The 22,210-nt window shown below is 38.0% G+C and overlaps 1 protein-coding gene across 1 annotated transcript in view; it reads right to left on the bottom strand.

The window, feature by feature from the left end:
• The window catches only part of LOC124596818 (piwi-like protein Siwi), a 267,140-nt gene that overhangs the window by 55,059 nt on the left and 189,871 nt on the right, over window positions 1-22,210 (bottom strand). Inside the window, exon 11 of the mRNA XM_047135901.1 lies at window positions 15,757-15,902. Within this exon, the coding sequence (XP_046991857.1) occupies window positions 15,757-15,902 (146 nt within the window). The remainder of the gene's footprint in view (window positions 1-15,756; window positions 15,903-22,210) is intronic.

The following is a 22,210-nucleotide window of genomic DNA, read 5'->3' as shown; positions in this document are numbered from 1 at the left end:
GCAAAAGCCATTATTTGTAGCACTGTACACAGACATTACTTACGTGAATATAGAACTGTGCTGCGTGTTTTAAGTCTTTTCTGTTGTTCTTTCATAATGGTAAAGTTACAGAAAGAGATGGGAAGGCTCTTTCAGTAGTCTTCTCTTTGGACAGAACAAAGAGTAAAAAATGCTCTAAAGAGTTTAAGTTAATCAAAGAACAGATGTAGCTGCACAAAGTTAGGAGTAAAACTAAATATAGTGAACAAAATAGTGAAAATTTGGAAACTGTTAATTGAACAGCTGAGTGGTAGATTATAAGAACTTTTAAGCAGTACTAAGAACCTAAGGACATATTTAATTTGATGAAACTACTTTTCTTCAGTATTCTAAATAAGACACTTGCCAATAAGTGCAAAATTTGCCACAGAGGGGAACAAAGGGAAACTTATCACAAAAGAATTTTACGCATCAATGCTGATGGCTCTGAAAAATTAAGTTGCATGTGAGTTGTTAATTGAAGATACCATATTGTTTAAAATGTGCAAAAAATTGACTTCTAACTACAGTACCAACCACAAAGCATAAATTATTTCAGGACTTTCTGGAAACAGTTGCGTAGCCCTGGTGCAAAAATGTTTTAGACTCTCAACAACCATTACAAAGAGAAAACATTAAAATCTCGAAACCAAGATAATACCTTGGCAGTGGTGACAAAGAAAGTTCAATGAAGTACTAATAGATTTAGAGAAAATGGGAATATAGTCATGTTAGAGAAAATGGGAATATAGTCATAAGTACAATGTGTAATTACACAATATATTACCTGTGGATATAAGCAAGGGCAAAATACACAATATGGGTACATAAAGGTCACAACAATATGATAAGTCCATGCATAATCCAGCTTAAGACAGGTGAAACAAGGTGATGTTCAGCTCTAAGGTAAAGTGATATGTCAAGTACCCAACATATCTATAGCTCATGGTCTTCTTGTGGTGACACTTGAACACCAAAACAGCCAGTAAGCTAGCTATGGTATTTAATTACACACTTTTAAAAAATATTATTTTTGAAGCCTAACAAAGAAACTGCAGTCTCGCAGATGATGCTGTGTTTTTATGTTTGCCAGCATGTTCTCTATATCTGGCAAAATAAAAGATCACCTGTTTTGACCTACATATAATAACACAGAATTTGGCAATCATCTGCGAGACTCAAAGCACAAAATTCTTCACAACTACAAAATTCTCCACTATGTTGCTGAAGGCAAATAGTTAAGATAGTCTGGAAAATTTAAAATATATATTCATAAGAAGTGACACAGTATAACGTTCTTAATGGCCTCTTAGATTTTACAGAAACATTCTTTAAAATTTTTCATAGTACACTGCAACTAATTTCTTTGGCTTTAGCTCCTTTTGTTAGGCTTCACAGACAATAATTTTAAAAAATGCATAATTAATGCTGTAGCCTAGTTATTGGATTTTTGGTTTTCAAGTTTCACCACACATAGACCATGAGCAAAGGATCACATTATATACTTGATTTTTTGTGTTCCCTTAGAGCTGAATGTCGCCTCATTTCAACTGCCTTAGGCTGGATTGGTCATGGACTAAACATTCTACTGTGACCTTTATCCACCTACATCACATATTTTGTCTTTGCTTATATCCACAGACAACATACACATCATACTATTTACCTAAATCTTTTATTGTCTCAGTGAATTTTCTTAATCACTGCTTCCATATTATTATCTTGGATTTGAGATTTTAATGTTTTCCCTTTGTAGAGTTTGTTGAGAGTCCAAAATTATATGCCTTTCCTTCCCATCTCGTAAGTCTCTCCTGACCTTGCATTCTGAGTGAGTTTTCCGAACTCTGTCTCTTTTCCTAAACTTGTCAAGTCCTTTTACTTCACCCCTCTTTCTTAACCCTTCAACCTTTCTGCCAGAAGGAGCCACTGCTGCGAAAGCTTGCATACGTGATACCTTTTATATGTGTTCTTCTGGCGCTGCTTGGTGAGCAGATTTTTTTATCCATCCAATTATGGTGTACATGGATAGGATTCTGAAATATGACTCAGGCTGCAGCCTTAATGACATGTTGTCTTTTTCAACTTATTGTTGTCACAACAAAAATCTATACTATATATAATTGTACATAAGTTACGGCATTATTAAAATTACATATTTATATTTGCAACTGACAGTAACATGAATACACATGTAACCCCTAGTGGCACTAAATGCCAACATGTTCTCTAGTAACTTTTCTCATGTGTCAGTTCAGAGGTGCTATTGCGTCAGTGATGTACTGTGTGAATTGTAACATCGGATGATGCACTTGGCAAAATATACTGTAAATACTGGTTTTAACACTGACATGCAAATGCATCTTACATAACTCTCTGAATAATTAAAATATGGAGTACATTTATAGCTCTCATTGGACACTTGTTATTAATGTTTACCAAGATATGTGCAATAATAACTCGCTCCATGTTTTATAGCTACGACATTGCATGCTATTTTCATAAATTAATGTGCTTTAAATCTAATGTACACTGTTTACAGATCAGATGATGGTAACTCTCTTTTACTGAAACCAATTACCATAAAGATTTTAGAAATGCAATCTTGACTGAGAAATTGTCTTCCTTCAAGATGAACACAGTATTTAGAGATTGCCCCTTATTTCTCAGTATGAGCAAGTTAATAATTCATTTGCTTCTTAAAATGTTTCACATATATATTAAAATAGAATTAAGTAATAGTATGTAGTTCCACATGTGGTTTTCACACTACTTAATCTATTTCTTAAATAGTAGTACATCTGCTTCATTTTCCCAGAATATTTCTTGACAGGATCTCACTGTGTCAGTTTTCAGGAATAGATTGCTTGATTTTTCTTCTGAATTTCATTTTGAGGTTTCCAAAGTACATGATCCTGCACAACGTTTGTGGTAAACCAATAATATTAGGATGCCATGCAATCACTATTTTTAGTTATTTATTCGCCCATCATACAGGAGACCAAATTTGGTGCAACATACTTGTCAGATACAATCATGAACAGAAGTGTGCATGATGGGTGAGATGCAACTCAAGATAAAAAGTTTGAATAAGCAGAAACAACATCTAATGCCTTAAAATGAACAACATAAGAGGAAAACAGACAAGTTTTACAAGATTAAATGTTCTGACCATTTAAATTCCAGAAAACTTGTTGTTAGAAGAGCTCTGTGAATGGATTCTTTTTCTGCTTCCTAATAATTCAACCAATGAAGCATATTATCACAGGAAGCTATCATTTTATTAATCCAATACTCACTAGCTTCTTCTGGAAAATCTGTATTTTACACTGTTGTGACACGCCGATCATTCAAAGTGCCGCCGCGCAATTACGCGCGTCCTCTACGTGCGGCGCTGTCTGCCAGCTAGGCAGCAGCTGCGCCACCTAAGCGGCCAGCCAAGCAGCGGCCGCTAGACTGGGACTCAGTGCTCATTCAAATGCTAACGTGTACACATGTCTTGCTTGCCAACTTACTCTGTGACTTATATGTGTTGTTGCGTAATTCTGAAATATATGTGTTAAACTTGAAGTTCTAACAATTGGCGATGAGGTAGTGGATTTTTCCTTTTCACCGTTGACTCACAGGGTTCCGTGGCTACTGTCGAGTAACTATTGCAAAATCTCCTTGAACAGCAAACGCTTCTCACAGCGGCGATTCGCAATTTCGTCGCGGCGTCAAATACGGGGTGTTTCTCGTCGTTGGCTATACCTCCTTTTCCTCCTTACGACGAGACGGCGGAAGACTGGTCTGATTATGAAAAATGTCTTCGACAGCACTTCTTGGCATTTCATGTCACGGACGAACAACCATGTAAGTCTCTGTTCCTTTCCTGGATTTCACCTCAAATGTACCGGTTGTTGTCGCAATTGGCTCCTTTGAAGGATCCTGCGTCTTTGTCCTTTGCTGAAATGTGCTCACTTCTGTCTGTCTATTTTCAAATGCAAACGCATGTGGTAGCCTCTCGTGTTGCCTTTTATCGTTGTCAAAAACAACCGAATCAATCCTATCGCGCTTGGGCTGCTGAACTTCACGGCCTCAGTCGAAAGTATCAATTTGTTACTGACGTTTACAAAGAATCCTATGCCGATTCCATGGTACGGGATGCTATTATCCGGTCGGCGCCTGACAAAGAAGTTCGGCAACGTGCCCTTCAGTTGGCGAATCAGACTCTAGATGAAGTTCTCTCCATTGTGCAGTCTTTTGAAATTTCTCGCGCCGTTGGGGCGCAAATAGAGGCGTGGGGTGATGTCGGGGAAATACAACTTCTGTGCGCTGTTGACGACGTGTGCGTCGCGTCCCCGCCGGCCGACGTGGCTGCTGTGCGCTCCCACGTGCAGCCTCGGCATAGCCATAAACAACCTGCTGAGAAACTGCAGCAAAACCCCCGGCAACTTCCTTCATGTCCGCGGTGTTTTACGAAACATTCACGCGAGGATTGTCCCCAACGTTGGGCTGTGTGTCACAACTGCAAAAAGAAAGGTCATGTGACTTCCATTTGCAAATCCAACCACATACACGATGTTCATGAACATGACGCTGAGTCTGATTCTGTGTTGTCTGTCAATTGCACTTCTTCCCTTTCGGGGAAGTTATTCCTCACTGTCCAAATCCTTGGGCGAGATGTTCGCATGCAAGTGGATACCGGTTCTGCTGCCACTATAATTAATTCTCAGACGTATCTTCAGCTGGGTTCTCCACTCCTGTCCCCTGTCACTCGGCAATTACGGACGTACAATAAACAGAAGATTTCTCTCTTGGGACCGTTTAATGCTGAGGTATCTTACAAATCCGTCGTTTGCACTGTTGCCATATTTGTGGTCGACCAGAGCAACGCAGAAAATCTTTTTGGTTTCGATGCCTTTCGCGTTTTTGGGTTCTCCATAGATGACTCTGTCAATATTGTCTCCGATGCTATTCCTTATGCTCAACTGGATTCCTTGTCGACGACATTTTCGTCCCTTTTTTCTCCTGGGTTAGGCCGTGCAAATGACTTTGAAGCCCACTTTGAAACCCACTGCTCGGCCTAAGTTTTTTCGGGCTTGGCCCATTCCTGTGGCCGTTCGAGATCGGGTAAAATGGGAGTTGGATCGTCTCACTGCTTCAGGGGTCTTGCTTCCTGTCACTTCCAGTGAGTGGTCCTCTCCTGTCATTGTAGTTGCTAAGCCAAATGGTGATATTCGTCTCTGTGGCGATTTCAAAGCCACTGTAAATGCTCAATGCCTCATCGACACTTACCCTGTGCCCCGTCCTGAAGAACTGTTCACTAAACTTGCTGGAGGCCAGTATTTTTCTAAAATTGACCTGTCAGAAGCTTATCATCAACTTCCTCTCGACGCTGCTTCCCGGCAGTTTCTGGTCCTTAACACGCCTTTTGGTCTCTATCAATACCAACGCTTGCCATTCGGGGTTGCTAACGCCCCTGCTCTCTTTCAGCGATTCTTGGAACAATTATTGCTCCCTGTCCCTGGGTGTATCAATTACATGGACGATATTGTTGTCACTGGCTCCACCACTGAAGAACATCTTCAAAAATCTCCGCACACTTTTTCATGTCTTACAGACTGCCGGTCTTAAGTGTAATCTTCAGAAATCACAATTTTTTCAGGCATCTATCACGTACTTGGGGTTTCAACTCTCTCAGGATGGTATTTGTCCGCTTCAACAAACTGTCGCTGCGATCGATGCCCTTCCTCGCCCTACATCTGTTAAGGAACTGCAGGCCTTCTTGGGGAAAATAGCATACCATCACAAGTTTTTACCGTCTGCGGCTTCAGTGGCTCAGCCGTTGCATCGCCTGTTGCATAAAAACGTGCTTTTTCACTGGTCCGCGTCATGTGAAGCGGCTTTCCAGAAGTTGAAGACTATGCTGAAACAGGCCCTGTGCCTGGCTACTTATCGACCTGGCCAACATCTTGTTCTTGCCACAGACGCCTCTCAATATGGGGTTGGTGCAGTCCTTGCGCAACGTTTTTCTGACAGTTCGGAACAACCCATTGCTTATGCCTCCAAAACGCTCACGGATGCCCAACAAAAGTATTCTCAAATTGAGAAAGAAGCTTTGGCCACCATTTATGCTCTTCATAAGTTTGGTGTTTTTCTCTATGGCTCAAAATTTCATCTTGTTACGGATCACAAACTACTTGTTTCCTTGTTTCATCCATCCACGTCACTTCCCGACAAGGCTGCACACTGCCTCCAGTGTTGGGCTCTTTACTTGTCCCATTTCAATTATGAGATTCATTTCCGGCCAATGGCTCAACACGCGAATGCTGATGCACTGTCTCGCCTTCCCATGGGTCGTGATCAGGCATTCGATAGGGCCGAACTTTTGTGTTTCCACCTGGATGTTGCCGAGCAGCGGGTTGTGGATGGGTTCCCCATCACTGGGGACAGGCTGGCGGCTGCTACGGGTTCTGACCCTACCCTCTCCCAGGTTTTACACTGTATTCAGAAGGGTTGGCTAGATCACCCGTCCGCTAAGACTTCTGATCCGTTGCGGAACTACTACACTTCGCGCTACCGCCTCACGGCTAGGGATGGTGTTATCCTCCTCTCCACTGACAATGCTTCGCCGCGTGTTGTGGTACCTGCGTCTTTGCGTGCTTCGGTCTTGCGCCTCCTTCACCAAGGGCACTGGGGTGTGTCTCGCACAAAATCTCTGGCGTGCCGTCATGTGTACTGGCCTGGCATCGACTCTGAAATAGCACACATGGTCGCTGCCTGCGGCCCTTGTGCGTCACAGGCCGCTGCCCCGAAGTAATCTTTGTCACCGTGGCCTTCGCCTGAGAAGCCCTGGGAGCGCATTCATGCTGACTTTGCAGGACCCTTTTTAGGTACTTATTAGCTCCTCATAATTGACGCCTACTCTAACTTTCCTTTCATTGTCCACTGCACGTCGCCTACCACCGCAGCAACCACCAGTGCTCTTGCCCGCATTTTTTCTTTGGAAGGCCTCCCCTCTACTCTTGATACTGATAATGGTCCGCAATTTGCCTCTTCCAAATTTGCGGATTTTTGTGCTCATCACAACGTTATGCATGTCACGGCCCTGCCGTTCCATCCACAATCCAACGGTGAGGCTGAATGACTGGTCCGCACAATTAAGGCTCAGATGCGGAAACTTCTGACTTCTTCTGCTGCTGATGATGCCCTTCTCCAGTTTCTGGCGTCTTACCGTTTCACCGTCATGGGGACCACAGCCCGGCTGAGCTCTTACATGGCCGACAGCCCCGCACGCTACTTCATCTTCTGCGGCCTCCCACCTCACGGCCGCGGGTGCCTTCACTTGGCCGGTTCACCGCCGACGACCTCATCTGGGTACGGGGATATGGCAGGCGGCCAAACTGGAGCCTGGGCCGCATTTTACAACACCATGGCAGATGCCTGTATGAAATCCAGATGGACACGGGTGTTGCAGTGCGTCATTCGGACCAGCTTCGGCCTCGGGTGCCAGCAACGCCTGTTCCGAATGCCGCCACACCACCTTTGGCTCTACCTGACCCTCGGGATCTTGGCATCTCTCAATACTCACAATGCAGCCCTCTCACCGTCATTGCGATGCCAGCACCAGAACGGACGCAACCAGGAGACATGCCCATGCAGGAACCGGAGGACCGTCCTCTGTCAGAGCAAATCTACTCGCCTCCTCCTCCAACGGACGCCGACACATTGCCCATGTCTCCTGTCATATCAACTGGACTTGCTGCAACGGGCAGATCGGTGCATGGGCCCCAGCAGATTCGACCCCTACGTCTCCTGTCATCTCGACCCGTTATCATCAGGGACACTTCCGTCCGTACGGGAAGCCTCCTCCTCGAGACTTTACGGCGAGTCAACCAAAGCCTATGGACGTTAGCCATCTCCAGGACACCTCCATCAAGACCAGTGCAACAATTTCAAAGCGGGGAAAAGTGTTGTGACTCGCCGATCATTCAAAGTGCCGTCGCGCAATTACGCGCGTCCTCTACGTGCAGCGCTGTCTGCCAGCTATGCAGCAGCTGTGCCACCTAAGCGGCCAGCCGAGCAGCGGCCGCTAGACTGGGACTCAGTGTTCATTCGAATGCTAACGTGTACACGTCTTGCTTGTCAACTTACTCTGTGACTTATATGTGTTGTTGTGTCGTTCCAAAATATATGTGTTGAACTTGAAGTTCTAACATACACACCTGATGAAACACCTTAGACTAGGATCAGAATGCCTAGTTCATCAAGAAATGATGATTGTATTTTTGAATTTCAACAACTTTCACATTTTGAAAAATAAAAAACCTGAAGCTAATGTTTTGGGGCAACTGAGCTGGTGGGCATTGGCTTTAAGTTTTAGACATCTAGACAATTCTCCTTTTTCTCTTAATGGTAGCAACCTATCCTTTTCATACTGCTGATTTTTAAGCCAAAAGTTTTCAAATTAAATGACAGTACAGTTACTCAAAAGGCTTATTAACACTTTACCCCTGGAATATTCCAAAATGTGAGTTACTGTATTTCATATGGCTCATACTATATGAATAAACAATTTAATGTTCTGACAGTATTTTATTCTATGAATGTAGGTGACTGTGTACTGTCTTGAAGCAAGCTACGTTGATGTACAGAATGACATTATCTTTTACTTTTTAACAGAAAAAGCTTTTACTTGAATAATTCTGTGAACTTAGTAAAATAATCTAAAATATCCAGTGAAGGAATTTCTACCAGAAAAATCCTGTTTAATAAATCCTGTAAGCCTCTCTGGAGCAGTCTATGGTAACTTTTTGTTCCAAAACAAGAACTGGAGTCTGGAAACATCATAACAAAATGTTCTCGTTTCGCAGAAAATCCTATAGTGAATGGTAATCATCAGTCATCAGAATTAAGGCAACTACTGAAAATCTACATGTAATATAAGCTATGGATACCTAGTCGGACACATGCTGAGCAACATTTCTTCCACATAAATTTGTTTTGGAGAGCCCTTGGCCTAGTGACCATTTGTATAACTATTGAAGGACAGGCATACTCTAGCTATCCTACAGCACTGGATCAAAATTTAAGCATCACACACTTCCTCCAGCCCATGAAAATTGAGCAATTGGGTTGATTCTGTTGCATTACATGTGGTCTACAGTGAACATTAGATGGATCATAAAAACACCATTTGTTTATGGACAGTTCCTGGGTAAACACTGAAAATCATGATTTTCGGATGTGAACAGTTCCAATACTGGGAATGGCCACATCTGTAATTTCTGTTCATGATATTTGATCGAAATTTTTAATGTATGTTCTTAAAAATGGTATTCTAAGGAAACTAAAAACTTATTTTGATATCATTTTGTGTTACTGAGATTCAGAGGTTCAAAGTGCCCTATTTATGCAGAAAACCATAAAAACTGGTTTTAAGTCACTTTTGCACAGTGGGTCACAATTATATAAATAACTAACCATAACAAATGATTCAAATTTTAAGTGCACGTTCTTCAGACATTCATCTAGAAAGGCCATTTTCCCATTTTTGAATATCTGTATCCATTATCAAGATACACCTGAAAAACCATGATTTCTGAGTACCATAAGTACTAATTGTAATTTCTGTTAATGGTAAATTGTTGAAATTTTTACCATGTGTTCTTAAGATCGTATTCCTGGAGAATCTCGAAACTTGTTGAATATCATTATGCATTACAGAGACCCAGAGGCTCAAAGTTACTGTACTTATGCATGTAAAATATGCACGTAATATTCAGTCTGAGGTGTAAATATAGGTTTAAGTGATGTAATGAACAAATGGTGATCATTAGGGTTCTTAAGTCATCAAACCATGTTTTTAGTCAGTATTTTCTCAAAAACAAAACATTATGGCATGATGTTTATGTATAATACGCAATTCAATCCTATACAAATATGCCCAAAGTGGTACTTCTGTGGCAAAAAATAGGCTAGAAAGGGTCTTAACATGCCTGACAAGAATTTAAAATGACTGCCAAAACTTCCATTAAACTGGGAAGACTGCAAATACAGTAAAATATTTCTACTAATATTTTTACTCTTTTAAGATACAAATCATAACCTCAACATTTTCAGTGAACTGCCATCAATGGGCAAGTAGCCAGAAAAAATGTACAGCGAACGATTTTGTGTTAACATTGTATTATGTGTACTTACTTGTTGTTTATATGTGTTGAAGTATATAAATAAACTGTCAAAACTTTACTGGCCAATAGAATTCATTTTATGTAACTAGCACACCCTGCTGTAGCCCGTCAGAGCACAGAGAGAAAGAAAAAAGTTTTCCAAGCAATTATTTTTCTCTTTATAAGGCTCACAGAAAAGTGGGGAACCAGCTGGCTCAATCCTCATTCTGCCTTCCTCACCAAAAATGTTGGCATGAGAACAGATTTGTGCTTTTTCTGTTGAAGGAGACAGGAGACAGTATTTGCGGGAGACAAAAAGTGGCAGTGAAAGAGAAAGAGATATAGGTGAAGACAAAATAGCAGTGGGAGTCAAAGAAAGACGTAGCTGGCCATATATGAGCAGATTTCTGCAATGACCCACAGATGTTTCAGGTGGATTCTTGAATGCCTGGGGACCCACCTGTGCATGAGTGAAGACACAACCTTCAGACCATTACCCACAGTTCCCAGAATGAGCAATATAGCCTCTTAGCAGGCACACAATGTGGGTGGATTTCTGTGACAGGCCTTGTTCAGTCAGTGGCTGATGTGCTACTCTGACAGAATGACATCCTGATGTCAGCTATCCTGCAAATCTTTCTCAAACGTATTTAAAGAAACTATTTGGGGAAAGGAGGGGGAGGGTAAGAAAACTGGTTTATATGTCAGTTGAAATAATTGCAAAAAGCTAGGAAATTAAAGAGGTGGGACCTGGATAAACTGAAAGAACCATAGATTGTTGACAAGTTTCAGAATTAGGGAATGACAGACGATAATGGGGAAGAAATACAGCAGAAGAAGAATGGATAACTTTGAGAGCTGAAATAGTGAAGGCAGCAGAGGCCTAGCAGAAACACAAGAAATATTGAATTTATTTGATGAAAGGATAAAATACAAAAATGTAGTGAATGAAGCAGGTGAAATGGAATAGAAACATCTAAAGATGAGACTGACAGAAAATGTAATATGGCTAAAGGACAAATGTAAGGATTTAGAAGCATATTTAATTGGGGGAAAGATAAGACACCACCTGTAAGTGTTTCATTTCCTAATCTAATTCTCTCAGCTTCACATGATTTAATTCAACTACATTCCATTATCCTTGTTTTGCTTTTTCTGATGTTCATTTTATATCCTTTTTTCAAGACAATGTCTATTTCATTCAACTACATTTGATATCCTCTCTACTTCAGCATCATCTACTGCCCAAATTGTAAAACAAATGTACCAGTTTAAGTGTCTTGTTTCCTAATTCCCTCAGCATCGTATGACTTAATTTGACTACATTCCATTGCACTTGTTTTGCATTTTTCGGTGTTCATCTTACATCCTTCTTTCAAGACAATGTCTATTCCATTCAACTACTCTTCCAGTTCCTTTGCTGTCTCTGACAAATTACTATGTCAACCACAAACCTCAAAGTTTCTATTTCTTCTCCCTGGACTTTAATTCCTACTCCAAATGTTTCTTTTGTGTCCTTTATCTCTTGCTCAATGCACAGACTGAATAACATAGGGGATAGGATACAATCCTGTCTCACTCCCTTCTCAATCATTGCTTCCTTTTCATGCTCCTCAACTCTTATAACTGCTGTCTGGTTTCTGTACAAGTTGCAAATAGCCTTTCAGTCCCTCAGAATTTCAAAGAGAGTAGTCCAGTCAACATTATCAAAAGCTTTCTCTTAGTCTACATATGATATAAACATAGGTTCACCTTTCCTTAACCGATCTTCTATGAGGAGTTGTAGGGTGGAAAATTAAAGAGGGCTTTGGGGAAAAGAGAAGCAGCTATATGAATACCAAGAGCTCAGATGGAAAACCAGTCTTAAGCAAAGAAAGGAAAGCTGAAAGGTGGAAGGAGTATACAGGGGGTCTATACAAGGGAGATATACTTGAGGGCAGTATTATAGAACTGGAAGACAATATAGATGAAGATGAGATGGGAGATATGATGCTGTGAGAATAATTTGGCAGAGCACCAAAAATCTTAAGTTAAAACAAGGCCCTGGGAGTAGAAACATTGTGTTAGAACTGTTGATAGCCTTGAGAGAGTCAAGCCATTGCAAACTCTTCCATATGGTGAGTAAGACATATGAGACAGGCAAAATACTGTCAGACTTCAAGGACAATGTAATAATTGCAATTACAAAGAAAGCTGTTGCTGACAAATGTGGAAACTATGGAGCTATCAGTTTAATAAGTCACAGTTGCAAAATACTAACATGAACAGTTTACAGAAGAATGGAAAAACTGGTAGAAGCTGATCTCTGTGAAGATCAGTTTGGATTCTGCAGAAACGTAGCAACATGTGAGGCAATACTGATCCTACAACTTCTCATAGAAGATAGGTTAAGGAAAGACAAACATAAGTTTATAGCATTTGTAGACTTTGAGAAAGCTTTTAAATATATTGACTGGGATAATCTCTTTGAAATTCTGAGGGTAGCAGGGGTAAGATAGAGGAAGTGAAAGGCTTCTTACAACTTGTACAGAAACCAGATGGCAGTTGAAAGAGTCGAGGGGCATGAAAAGGAAGCAATGATTGAGAAGGGAGTGAGACAGGTTTGTAGCCTATCCCCTTATGCTATTCAGTCTGTATATTTAGCAAGCAAAGGAAACAGAAGAAATATTTGGAGTAGGAATTAAAATCCAGGGAGAAGAAATGAAAACTTTGATGTTTGTCCTTGACACTGTAATTCTGTGAGAGACAGCAAAGGAATTGGAAGAGTAGTTGAATGGAATAGACATTGCCTTGAAAGAAGGATATAAGATAACACCAAAAAATGCAAAACAAGGACAATGGAATGTAGTCAAATTATATCATATGATGCTGAGGAAATTAGGAAACAAGACAAAGTGGTACATGAGTTTTGCAATTTGGGCAGCAGGTGATGGCTGAAGTGCAGAGGATATAAAATGTAGACTAGGAATAGAAAGAAAAGCATTTCTAAAGGAAGATAAATTTGTTAACATCTAGTATACATCTAAGTGTCAGGAAGTCTTTTCTGAAAGTCTTTGTATGGAGCATAGCCATATATATGAAATGATAAATAGTTTAGACAAGATGAGAACAGAAGCTTTTGAAATGTGGTGCTACAGAAGAATGTTGATTAGATGGGTAGATCATGTAGCTCATGAGAAGGTACTAAACAGAACTGGGGTGAAAAGAAATTTGTGGCACAACCTGACTAGAAGGAGGGATCCATTGGTAGGGCACATTCTGAGACATCAAGGGATCACCAATTTAATACTGGAGGGAAATGTAGGGGGTAAAAATCATTGAGGGAAACCAAGACACAAATACATTAAGCAGACTGAGAAGGACGTAGGTTGCAGTAGTTATTCAGAGATGAAGAGGCTTGCACAGGATAGCGTAGTATTGAAAGTTGCATCAAATCAGACTTCTGACTGAGGACCACAACAACCACAACCACAACCACAACAACAACAACATAGCTTTATATGTGAGCTTCATGATGAAGTCCTTAAAGCATTTATTAATGATTCTGTCAACAGTTCAAAACTAGTTGCCTAATATAAATACTGCAACTGTTGACAGAATCATTAATAAACACTTTAAGGAGTTTAAAAAAGTTGCTGGTTCCCTGTCAACAAAATAGTGAAACTGAAGAACCATGATGAAGTGCCTATCATTTTGCTAAGGATTATAGTAATTGTGATATTTCACATATAAGTAACACACGGCATAAAATTTCAAAAGTTTCCAATGAAAAACAGGTGTTGCTATGAATTCACATTTTCACATTAGACCATATATTGCTGCATACGAAATTAACTAACATACTGAATTTTTCTTTGGACTCAGGAGGAGGTTTCTATCTATCACTGATTTCCTGAAAGTTGATATTATATAGCACACTCATGTGTGATTGCACGTGCCAGCCATAAAGCTTAGGGATGGGAAAAACTTCAGTTCTGAATAACCAGTACTTTTTGATATTTGTTTGGTCTGTTATAAGAGGTGGTTTTTATTTTTTACTAATAAAAGAGTAAAAAAAAAAACTAAAGTATCAATCAGCCACAGCAACAGTGTGAAAATTTTTCATTTTTAAATAAATCTTTTTAAAAAGGGTATAACTTTTATTCACAAAATTTTCATTGTTTTGAAATATGGTGTTATAATAGAAGATGGGAAAGTGATCAGTTCTATTTTAAAAACATTACCAACAGAAATGAGTAACAAATACATGGAATAAGAATTGGTAGAGCATTGTTGAGACAATAATGCTCTTGTTGCTGTGTGTGGTGTTTAGAGTTATGCATGTATGTGCAGTGTGTAAGATTGGCTCCCATTGTTGTCACTGGAAATCTGTGGTACTGCAGTGTGGCACGAACCCTAGACCGGATTGTTTTTACAAAGCGACACAGCAGTGAAGTACAGTGCTTCAGTTGCTTTAAGCGATTGGAGATTTGTCTGCCATTTCCATTAAATAATAAAAGATAAAGAAGTTATGGTAACAGTAATTAATTAAAAACTTAACAACAGTTCATTCATAGTCTACAATAAAAATAGAAATTATCTGGTCTGCTGTCTTATGAATTTACATGCAAAGACAATTTAATGTTTATTGCCCTTGAAAACAGACAAATTAACACAAAAAACAGAGTTCTTCAACCTCACTCAGTTGTCACCCTTTAGAAACAGCTGTTCATAATGCGCAAAAAGTGGTAAGATCCCTGATTACAACATGATTTTTGAGCCAAGCTACCAAAAATTAGAATTTCTGTAGTATTTGCCAACTTATCACTTTTCAAGAAAAGCAGCAAATGGTGGATTGACTTGGTCCTCTTTCAGTTGCCTAGTTAATTTAATATTTTGGTTCTAAGTATTTTGAAACTGAGAGATCAAAATTTTTCCATCTTTGTCCCATTTCTACATGTATTACAGGCAATAGTTGGAATAAAAAACCAAAAAATCATTTATTTCACAAACCGGCTATTTTGTGTGGTTTTATACAGGTTAAACAGGTTGTTTCAGCAGTCACTGCCATCCCTAATAAAGCTACAATGAAGTACTCGAGCACTTGCCATATTCTACACAAGCAGGACGTACATCGCAATATAAGACTAACTGCTGACTTTGGCAAAGTAATGATATAATTTTTTAAGTCGTTGGTAACTAATGAAATGAGAATTAAGGTGGCTTTTCATCAAGATAAGTGAAGAAATTATATGTTTATATTTACACTGCAAAAGTGCTTTTTCATAATCTTGTTGCCTGATTTGTCCTCAGTTTCTGATTTAATAAGCCACTGTTTCAGGATTCTGTCGCCTTTGCAACTTGACTAGGATGTTAGCAAGGTAGCAGTGTGTAGACTCTACTAAGAAGCAAATTTTAACATGGTGAATAGAGGAATGCTGAGTATACTCGAAATTTGCTACTGATGAATGAATATAATAAAATTAATGGTACTGTAAATTAAACCAAAGTAATAGTTATATAAACTGTTCCATTTCATGTCACAAGTAAATTGTATCTTCCACATCACAAAATTTTCTGTGTAACTTCATTATCCACAAACACAAACCTCTGAGCAAGTGTTATTACATCATCCACAATGGTCCCAGGTGGAGGATTCTGTTTATCATGGAATACTCTTGAATTTATCCTTTTTGTAACAATTATGAAAGTCATTTTTGCAGTACGACCCCCATATATTTCCTTCAAACGTCCCTGTAAGCAAATCAAAACAATTTCAGTAAACAAACATCTGTTATCCATAAATAATTGCCACAAAATTGGTAACAATCAATTTTAAATAAATATGTTTTAAGATTTGAGTGAAACGAAGAAAGTCCCACTACAAATATTGTGTTACCTACAATATTTTGTTGCTGCTTAATATGTTAAGCAATACCACAGAATTTAAATACATTATGTCTCAAAGATGAGCCAAATGATTAGATTTCTGAACATGTAATTAAATTATTGAAGATTTCATAATTTGTGATTTTGAAGATTTTTTGGTGTTGTAAGTCCTTGCTGGTGATGAAAAGACATGGTAAAACAAATGCATATGAAATTTGGGTTATTGTTTCCTTTATATATCAGATGACAAAAGCTCCACTGGGAACCTGTTACTAAAAAGGAGAGGTCCCAGGAGAGGGACTGACTTTTTGAAACCATCTGTACAGTGATGTACATTAGGGTCCCAGCTACCGTATCTTGCAGCCATTCACCCTGGCCGGCTTTCATTTGTGAATAATTGACAGGAAAAGAATTTTGTAATCTTGTTTGATGTTATAGAGCCTTAAAGTGAGAACAGTAAATGTAGTTGTATTGTTGCATATTTGTTAGCATTAAAGGCTGACTTGGAGGATATTGTGTGTTTGAATCTTATCAGGTGATTCTCCTTTTTTTTTTTCAATTTCAAAAATTGTTATCAAAATTATTTTGGTCATTATCTTTATACAATTAATTGGTTTAAATGTAATTTATTTAAAATTCTAACACTCTGTCATTTTATTTTAATCATCATATTAACTTTTAAATTTACTCTTTCTTTCATATCCTTTTTTCAATTTGGAATATTTGAGAATGTAATTGCAGGTATCTTTTTGAATTAATTTCAATTTAATTCCTTCCAGCTGATCGGCTTGTATTTTTACCCATGTTATTGTATTCATTATTTCTATACCTCATTCTGTTTGAATATAGTTTTATTTGTAATTCCTTCATTCATTTATATTTTCATCTGCATTAATTGCCCATACTGACCAAGAGTCTGTGACTTTTAACCAACCAGTCAACATGTTCATATCTTTAATTATTGTATATCTAAAAACAAATATGATGTGACTTACCAAATGAAAGTGCTGGCAGGTCGACAGACACACAAACAAACACTAACATACACACAAAAGCTCCACTGGGAACCTGTTACTAAAAAGGAGTGTATGTTTGTGTTTGTTTGTGTGTCTGTCGACCTGCCAGCACTTTCATTTGGTAAGTCACATCATCTTTGTTTTTAGATATATTTTTCCTACATGGAATGTTTTCCTCTATTATAACCATATCTTTAATTATTGTAATGGACAAATTAAAATAATTAAAATCTCATGCACAAATATTCCAAATGAAAATAGAATGATAGGAAGAAAGAAATAAAATCAAATGAAAAAGTTAGTACTATGACTAAAATGTGACAAAGAATTGGAAATTTATAAAAATTACATCGAAACCAGTTAATTGAATAAATAAAATAATTTCAGTAATGATTTAAAAATTAATAAAAAAACTGAAGTACCTGGCAGAACTTACACTCACAACCTTATGTATGTCAGGCTATGATGCTAACCATTATACTAAAAAACCACTTTCTGTGACACACTCAATTTTAATGCTCTAGACTACCATGAAAAATTTAAAAATTATGTTTTCATTGATTACTTGCAAACAAGGCCCACTAGGTGAATGGCTGCAGGGTGACACACCTGGGACTTACTTATTTCTTGTTGTGAGTGAGTTGCAAGGGTACAGAATGTATCAAGTTGTACACAACTTAGATTGAAATTACATAAATACAATGAAAGACACAATGTAAATAAGACAACAAGTAAAGAACAAATATACAATTAACAGAAAGTTGTGTTATACTGAGGAAGTATCAGTAACAAATACAGGTAGCAATGTTAAGCTAAGTACCACAATCAGTTAATAAATACATAAATACCAAAAACCAAATTTTTGAATGCTTGTGATAGTGCTCAAAATAAAATCAATTAAAAGCATTCATCAAACAATTGTAAGTTTAATGGCTGAATTGATTTTCTCTCAAAAATTCATCTGACATAAAAAAGAAAAAAAATTCTGTATTAGGTACTCCTTCAGAATTTATTTGAATTAGGGCAATTGTTCATGAAGGCATTTCAGTTGTGGTAGGAGTGCATTAAACAGCTTAATGTTGGACTAATAAATTCCTTTTTGAATCAGGTTCAACACCTTTTATTTCAATGAGCACACTGTTTTTGGTACTTGTACCCCCAGAATACAATAGCACATGACACTAATGAATGAAAGTGGCCAAATTAGAATGCCTTAATGGTATCTACTTCAGCCACAGAAGCAATAATTCATAGTGCAAGTACTGCTGAGCCAAATCTTCTAAAAAGGTGTATAATGTAAGTTGACCAACTATGTTTGTTGTCAATACATGCCCCCAGGAATTTTGTATCCACATCTTTTTGTATTGGTTGATGACTACAATGTGAGTTAATTTCTGTACAATTTCTTTTTGGTGTATCAACCCTTATATAACAGGTATTATCTGTGTTGTGCAAAAGACAATTTGAATAAAACAAATTTAAAGTTTTAGTGAAAACTTTGTTCATAGTTTGTTCAAGGTTATTGCCAGACAATTCATCACTGGGAATCATAGTATCATTGGCAAAAAGGGTAAATTTACTTGGTGTGTGGGAACAAAGAGGGAGGCTGATAATGAAAATAAGAAATATCAATGAACCTAAAACAAGAGCCTTGTGGGACACCACAATTTTATGTCCACCTCTCAGATGAGGCAGGATCCCTGGATGAGCTGTTCTGCATTACAGTTTGCTTTCAGTCCTTTAGGTATGACTAAACCAACAGTACCACCTAAACCATAATAGTACACCTTTTTCAAAAGAATTTTATGATTCACACAATCGAAAAGCTTTTGAGAGGTCACAAAAAATACCTACTGAAGACATTGGTAATGGTTTCTAAAACTTGATTGTTAAAAAAAAAGGCTTGTTCAGTAAAAAAAATCAGCATGAAATGTAAACTGGCTATTGTTGAAGATATTGTAGCAGTTGAGACCATTGACAACATATATGTGCATGTGTTATTCAGGAATTTTTGAAAAAAATTGTTAAAAGAAATATTAGGTGATAGTTTGTGACATTATCTTTATCCCTTTTTTAAAATGGGGTTTGTTACATCCAGTTTTAGTGTATCAGGGGCAATTCTTGTACGAAAATGTCTTGAATACATACAAATCGATTTATATATTTATAACAATATTTCAATCTTTACTGTGTTGTCCACACAAATAGACTTTTTATTTTTAATGTATCTGGAAGATGGGGTTCTGCTGCTGATAGCTTTCTGCAGAAGAGTCATTGCTCCATCCACAGATCCTTTACAGGCTGCCTTCTCTCCTGCCGTCAATGAAATGTTTGTTCAGTATTTCTGCGACCATTTCCAGTATCTTCATAATTCTGTCACATTGTTTATATCTATGTCATGTGTCCTGTTTTTCTGCCAGTTTACGTCTTTATCACATTCTGAATTGCTTTTATTTTTTCTGATTTATCAATTTGTTTTTATGCAAATACTCTGATTTATTTATTACTTCCATTCAAATCACCTAATGATATTAAATTCTTCATCTTTGAACATAGTTGGGATAAAACAGAATCTAGTTACCTGAGGAACAGATTCATGTTACCTGTAGCAGCTCTATAAAGTGCTAACACTATAACTGGCAAGTCATTTATAGTGATCTCTAGTCCACGTATTTCAGTATGTTGTTCCATACAGTGACTGTTTAATGCTCTGTAAGATATGTTATTTTTTAGATAAATTGCCACATCACCTTTCTCCAAGACAGTTCTACAGTAATGTGATGCTAGGCAGTAACGACTCAACAGCAACATTTCAACGTATCTCATATGGTGTTCACCAAAAACTTTACTTGTATGTCCCGTAACATTTTTGTGAAAAACTGTCATTGCTTTATTATTTGCTGAAAATACATTCTCTTGCCTAAAAAATTATCTTAGGGCTTTGAAGCAACAGGCTCATTATTAAGTGTTTCACATGTATTTTCAGTTTGAAACTTAGCCTGATGAGGTTGCGGGAACCATTTGAAGGGAATAGGTTACTGGTATGGAGTTTTTGTTGTCTGCTTCTGTAACTGCTTCATTCAAAATATTGCCTGTTTTTTTCCTGACCTACTAAGATGCACCCTGTAGTGGTAAACAGCTCTCTACTAAAACTATTTATATCGACAGCACGAGTATTGCTGAACAAGATCACAGCCTGCTACAAAATCTTGAATTTTAGTAACGGTTTCACAGTTCCTCAAACATGAATGCTGCTAAAATTGTTTTCTGCCATACTTCTCCCAAGACTGTATGCAAAAGTATGTACAAATTTTAATACAGCTTTATACATAACAGAATGCTTATTGCTAATGGGAATTTCATTTCTAACTGCTGAAAGTTTAGGCTTTGGTACATCCAACATAATTTTTTTAAAGTAACTTTCACTTTTTGTGGGACATTAACACACAATTTAAGCTTTGGTTCTGGGCCAGTTACTGCAACACTGTTGTTAGAGAAAGTACATTAAATTTGTTCACATTCATAAACCTTGCATCATTCACTGTGGGTGACAATTTTGTGTCTAATGGTTTGTATCTGTTCCATTTCTAACCTACATCACCATATAGATGGTTTCAAAAAGTTAATGCCGTTCCCGGGGACCTCACCTTGTATGTGATAAACACACAATGCTGCTTACAGGAGGTGACACATTGACTTATTTTACTGCACTATGGAGAAAAATGAATGAAAATACATCAATAGGACATAATGTAAACAATGGTAGCAAAAAAGAAGTAAAATTATTTTAGTCTCTACATCAAAATGAAACATCCTCACATTCCAAAAGTCTCAGCAACTGTAGTGTGAGTAAAATAATTGGCAACTTTTGACACTTCATGCTGGAAGAAGGTTCATGACACTGTTGCTCAGGTAATGATGATCCAGCTTCCCCTTCTCCATCTCCAACATGCCAGCAGGCATAGTGCACTCTTTTGTCATGCTGCTAGTGTTATCAAGCATCAGTTGCTTCGGTGTTCCACAGGTCACATTGAAGTGTAGTGTTTTCAAATATTTGAATGTTCTGTATCACTCAGTTGTTGTTGTAAATTAGTTTTAACATTGTTTGTGCAGTAATGTGTTACTATCTAGTCATGATGTTTCCTCTAAGTAAGATCATTCAAGAACTTGGGTGCCAACTACAAATGATATCAAGAGTTGGAAAGTGAATTCAAATCTAGAAATAATGCTGCAAATGTGTGTGCTCTGGGAATGGGTACTTCCAACTGCAGCATAATGGTGGAAATCTGGTTTTAGATGTTTCTGGAGCGATGGACAAATTAGATGCTGCCACTTTTAACATTAACAGATCTACAGTACTGAGAACCGAAAAGAACGTAGCCAACAAGGAAGAAACAATGTACCAGGTCATTCTCACATGGAAATGCTGGTTATCTGGAGCAAAACTTATTTTATGGGGGTAACTTGCATCTTCAAAACTATATTTACATCTTTGGTCTCCAGCAAGGTGAGTTTTCAGCTCGGATATCTATCAACAGAAGTTACATAGTGACCTGGAGATTGTGATATCTGTATGCTATCAGGGGAATTTAATTCAAACCAGCATATTGTTTGATGACACATGGGTTACTGCATATCACATATTGATAGAGGGAAGAACAGTTCTCACAGACAAAGGAACAACAAATCCACTGATAGGAAATGGTGACAAAATAATAAACATTCATGCTGGCTCAGTTTGTGGCTTCATTCCAAACTGTTACAGGTGTTATCTTCCCGAAGGTGACTACAATGAGGAAACAAGTGCCACTATTTTCATGAAATTGTTTGCTAACCTTCTTCTCCAAAATATGCACCACCCAAATGAATATACAATTACCCAAGTGATGATTCTTCATGCTGTTTACACCAAAATTATGTGCTCATAAAGTATTCACTGAAGTAAGTGCCCTGTTAAATGTTTCCATTTGTTTATTACTTAATGCTTTGCTGATGACTGGTTAACAACCTCATTTAAAAAGTATGCATCACCTACTCAACATATTCTCTCAACAATGCTCTTCTGTTGTCACGTCACAGATGTCAAGTTATTTTAATTACACAGTATACATATACTGTCTTACACAATTTAAACTGGCATCACGTGTTGATTTCTTT

Source organism: Schistocerca americana, chromosome 1 (assembly GCF_021461395.2).
Source record: "Schistocerca americana isolate TAMUIC-IGC-003095 chromosome 1, iqSchAmer2.1, whole genome shotgun sequence".
Classification (NCBI taxonomy): Eukaryota; Metazoa; Arthropoda; class Insecta; order Orthoptera; family Acrididae; genus Schistocerca; species Schistocerca americana.
This window is presented reverse-complemented; position numbering and strand designations above follow the sequence as displayed.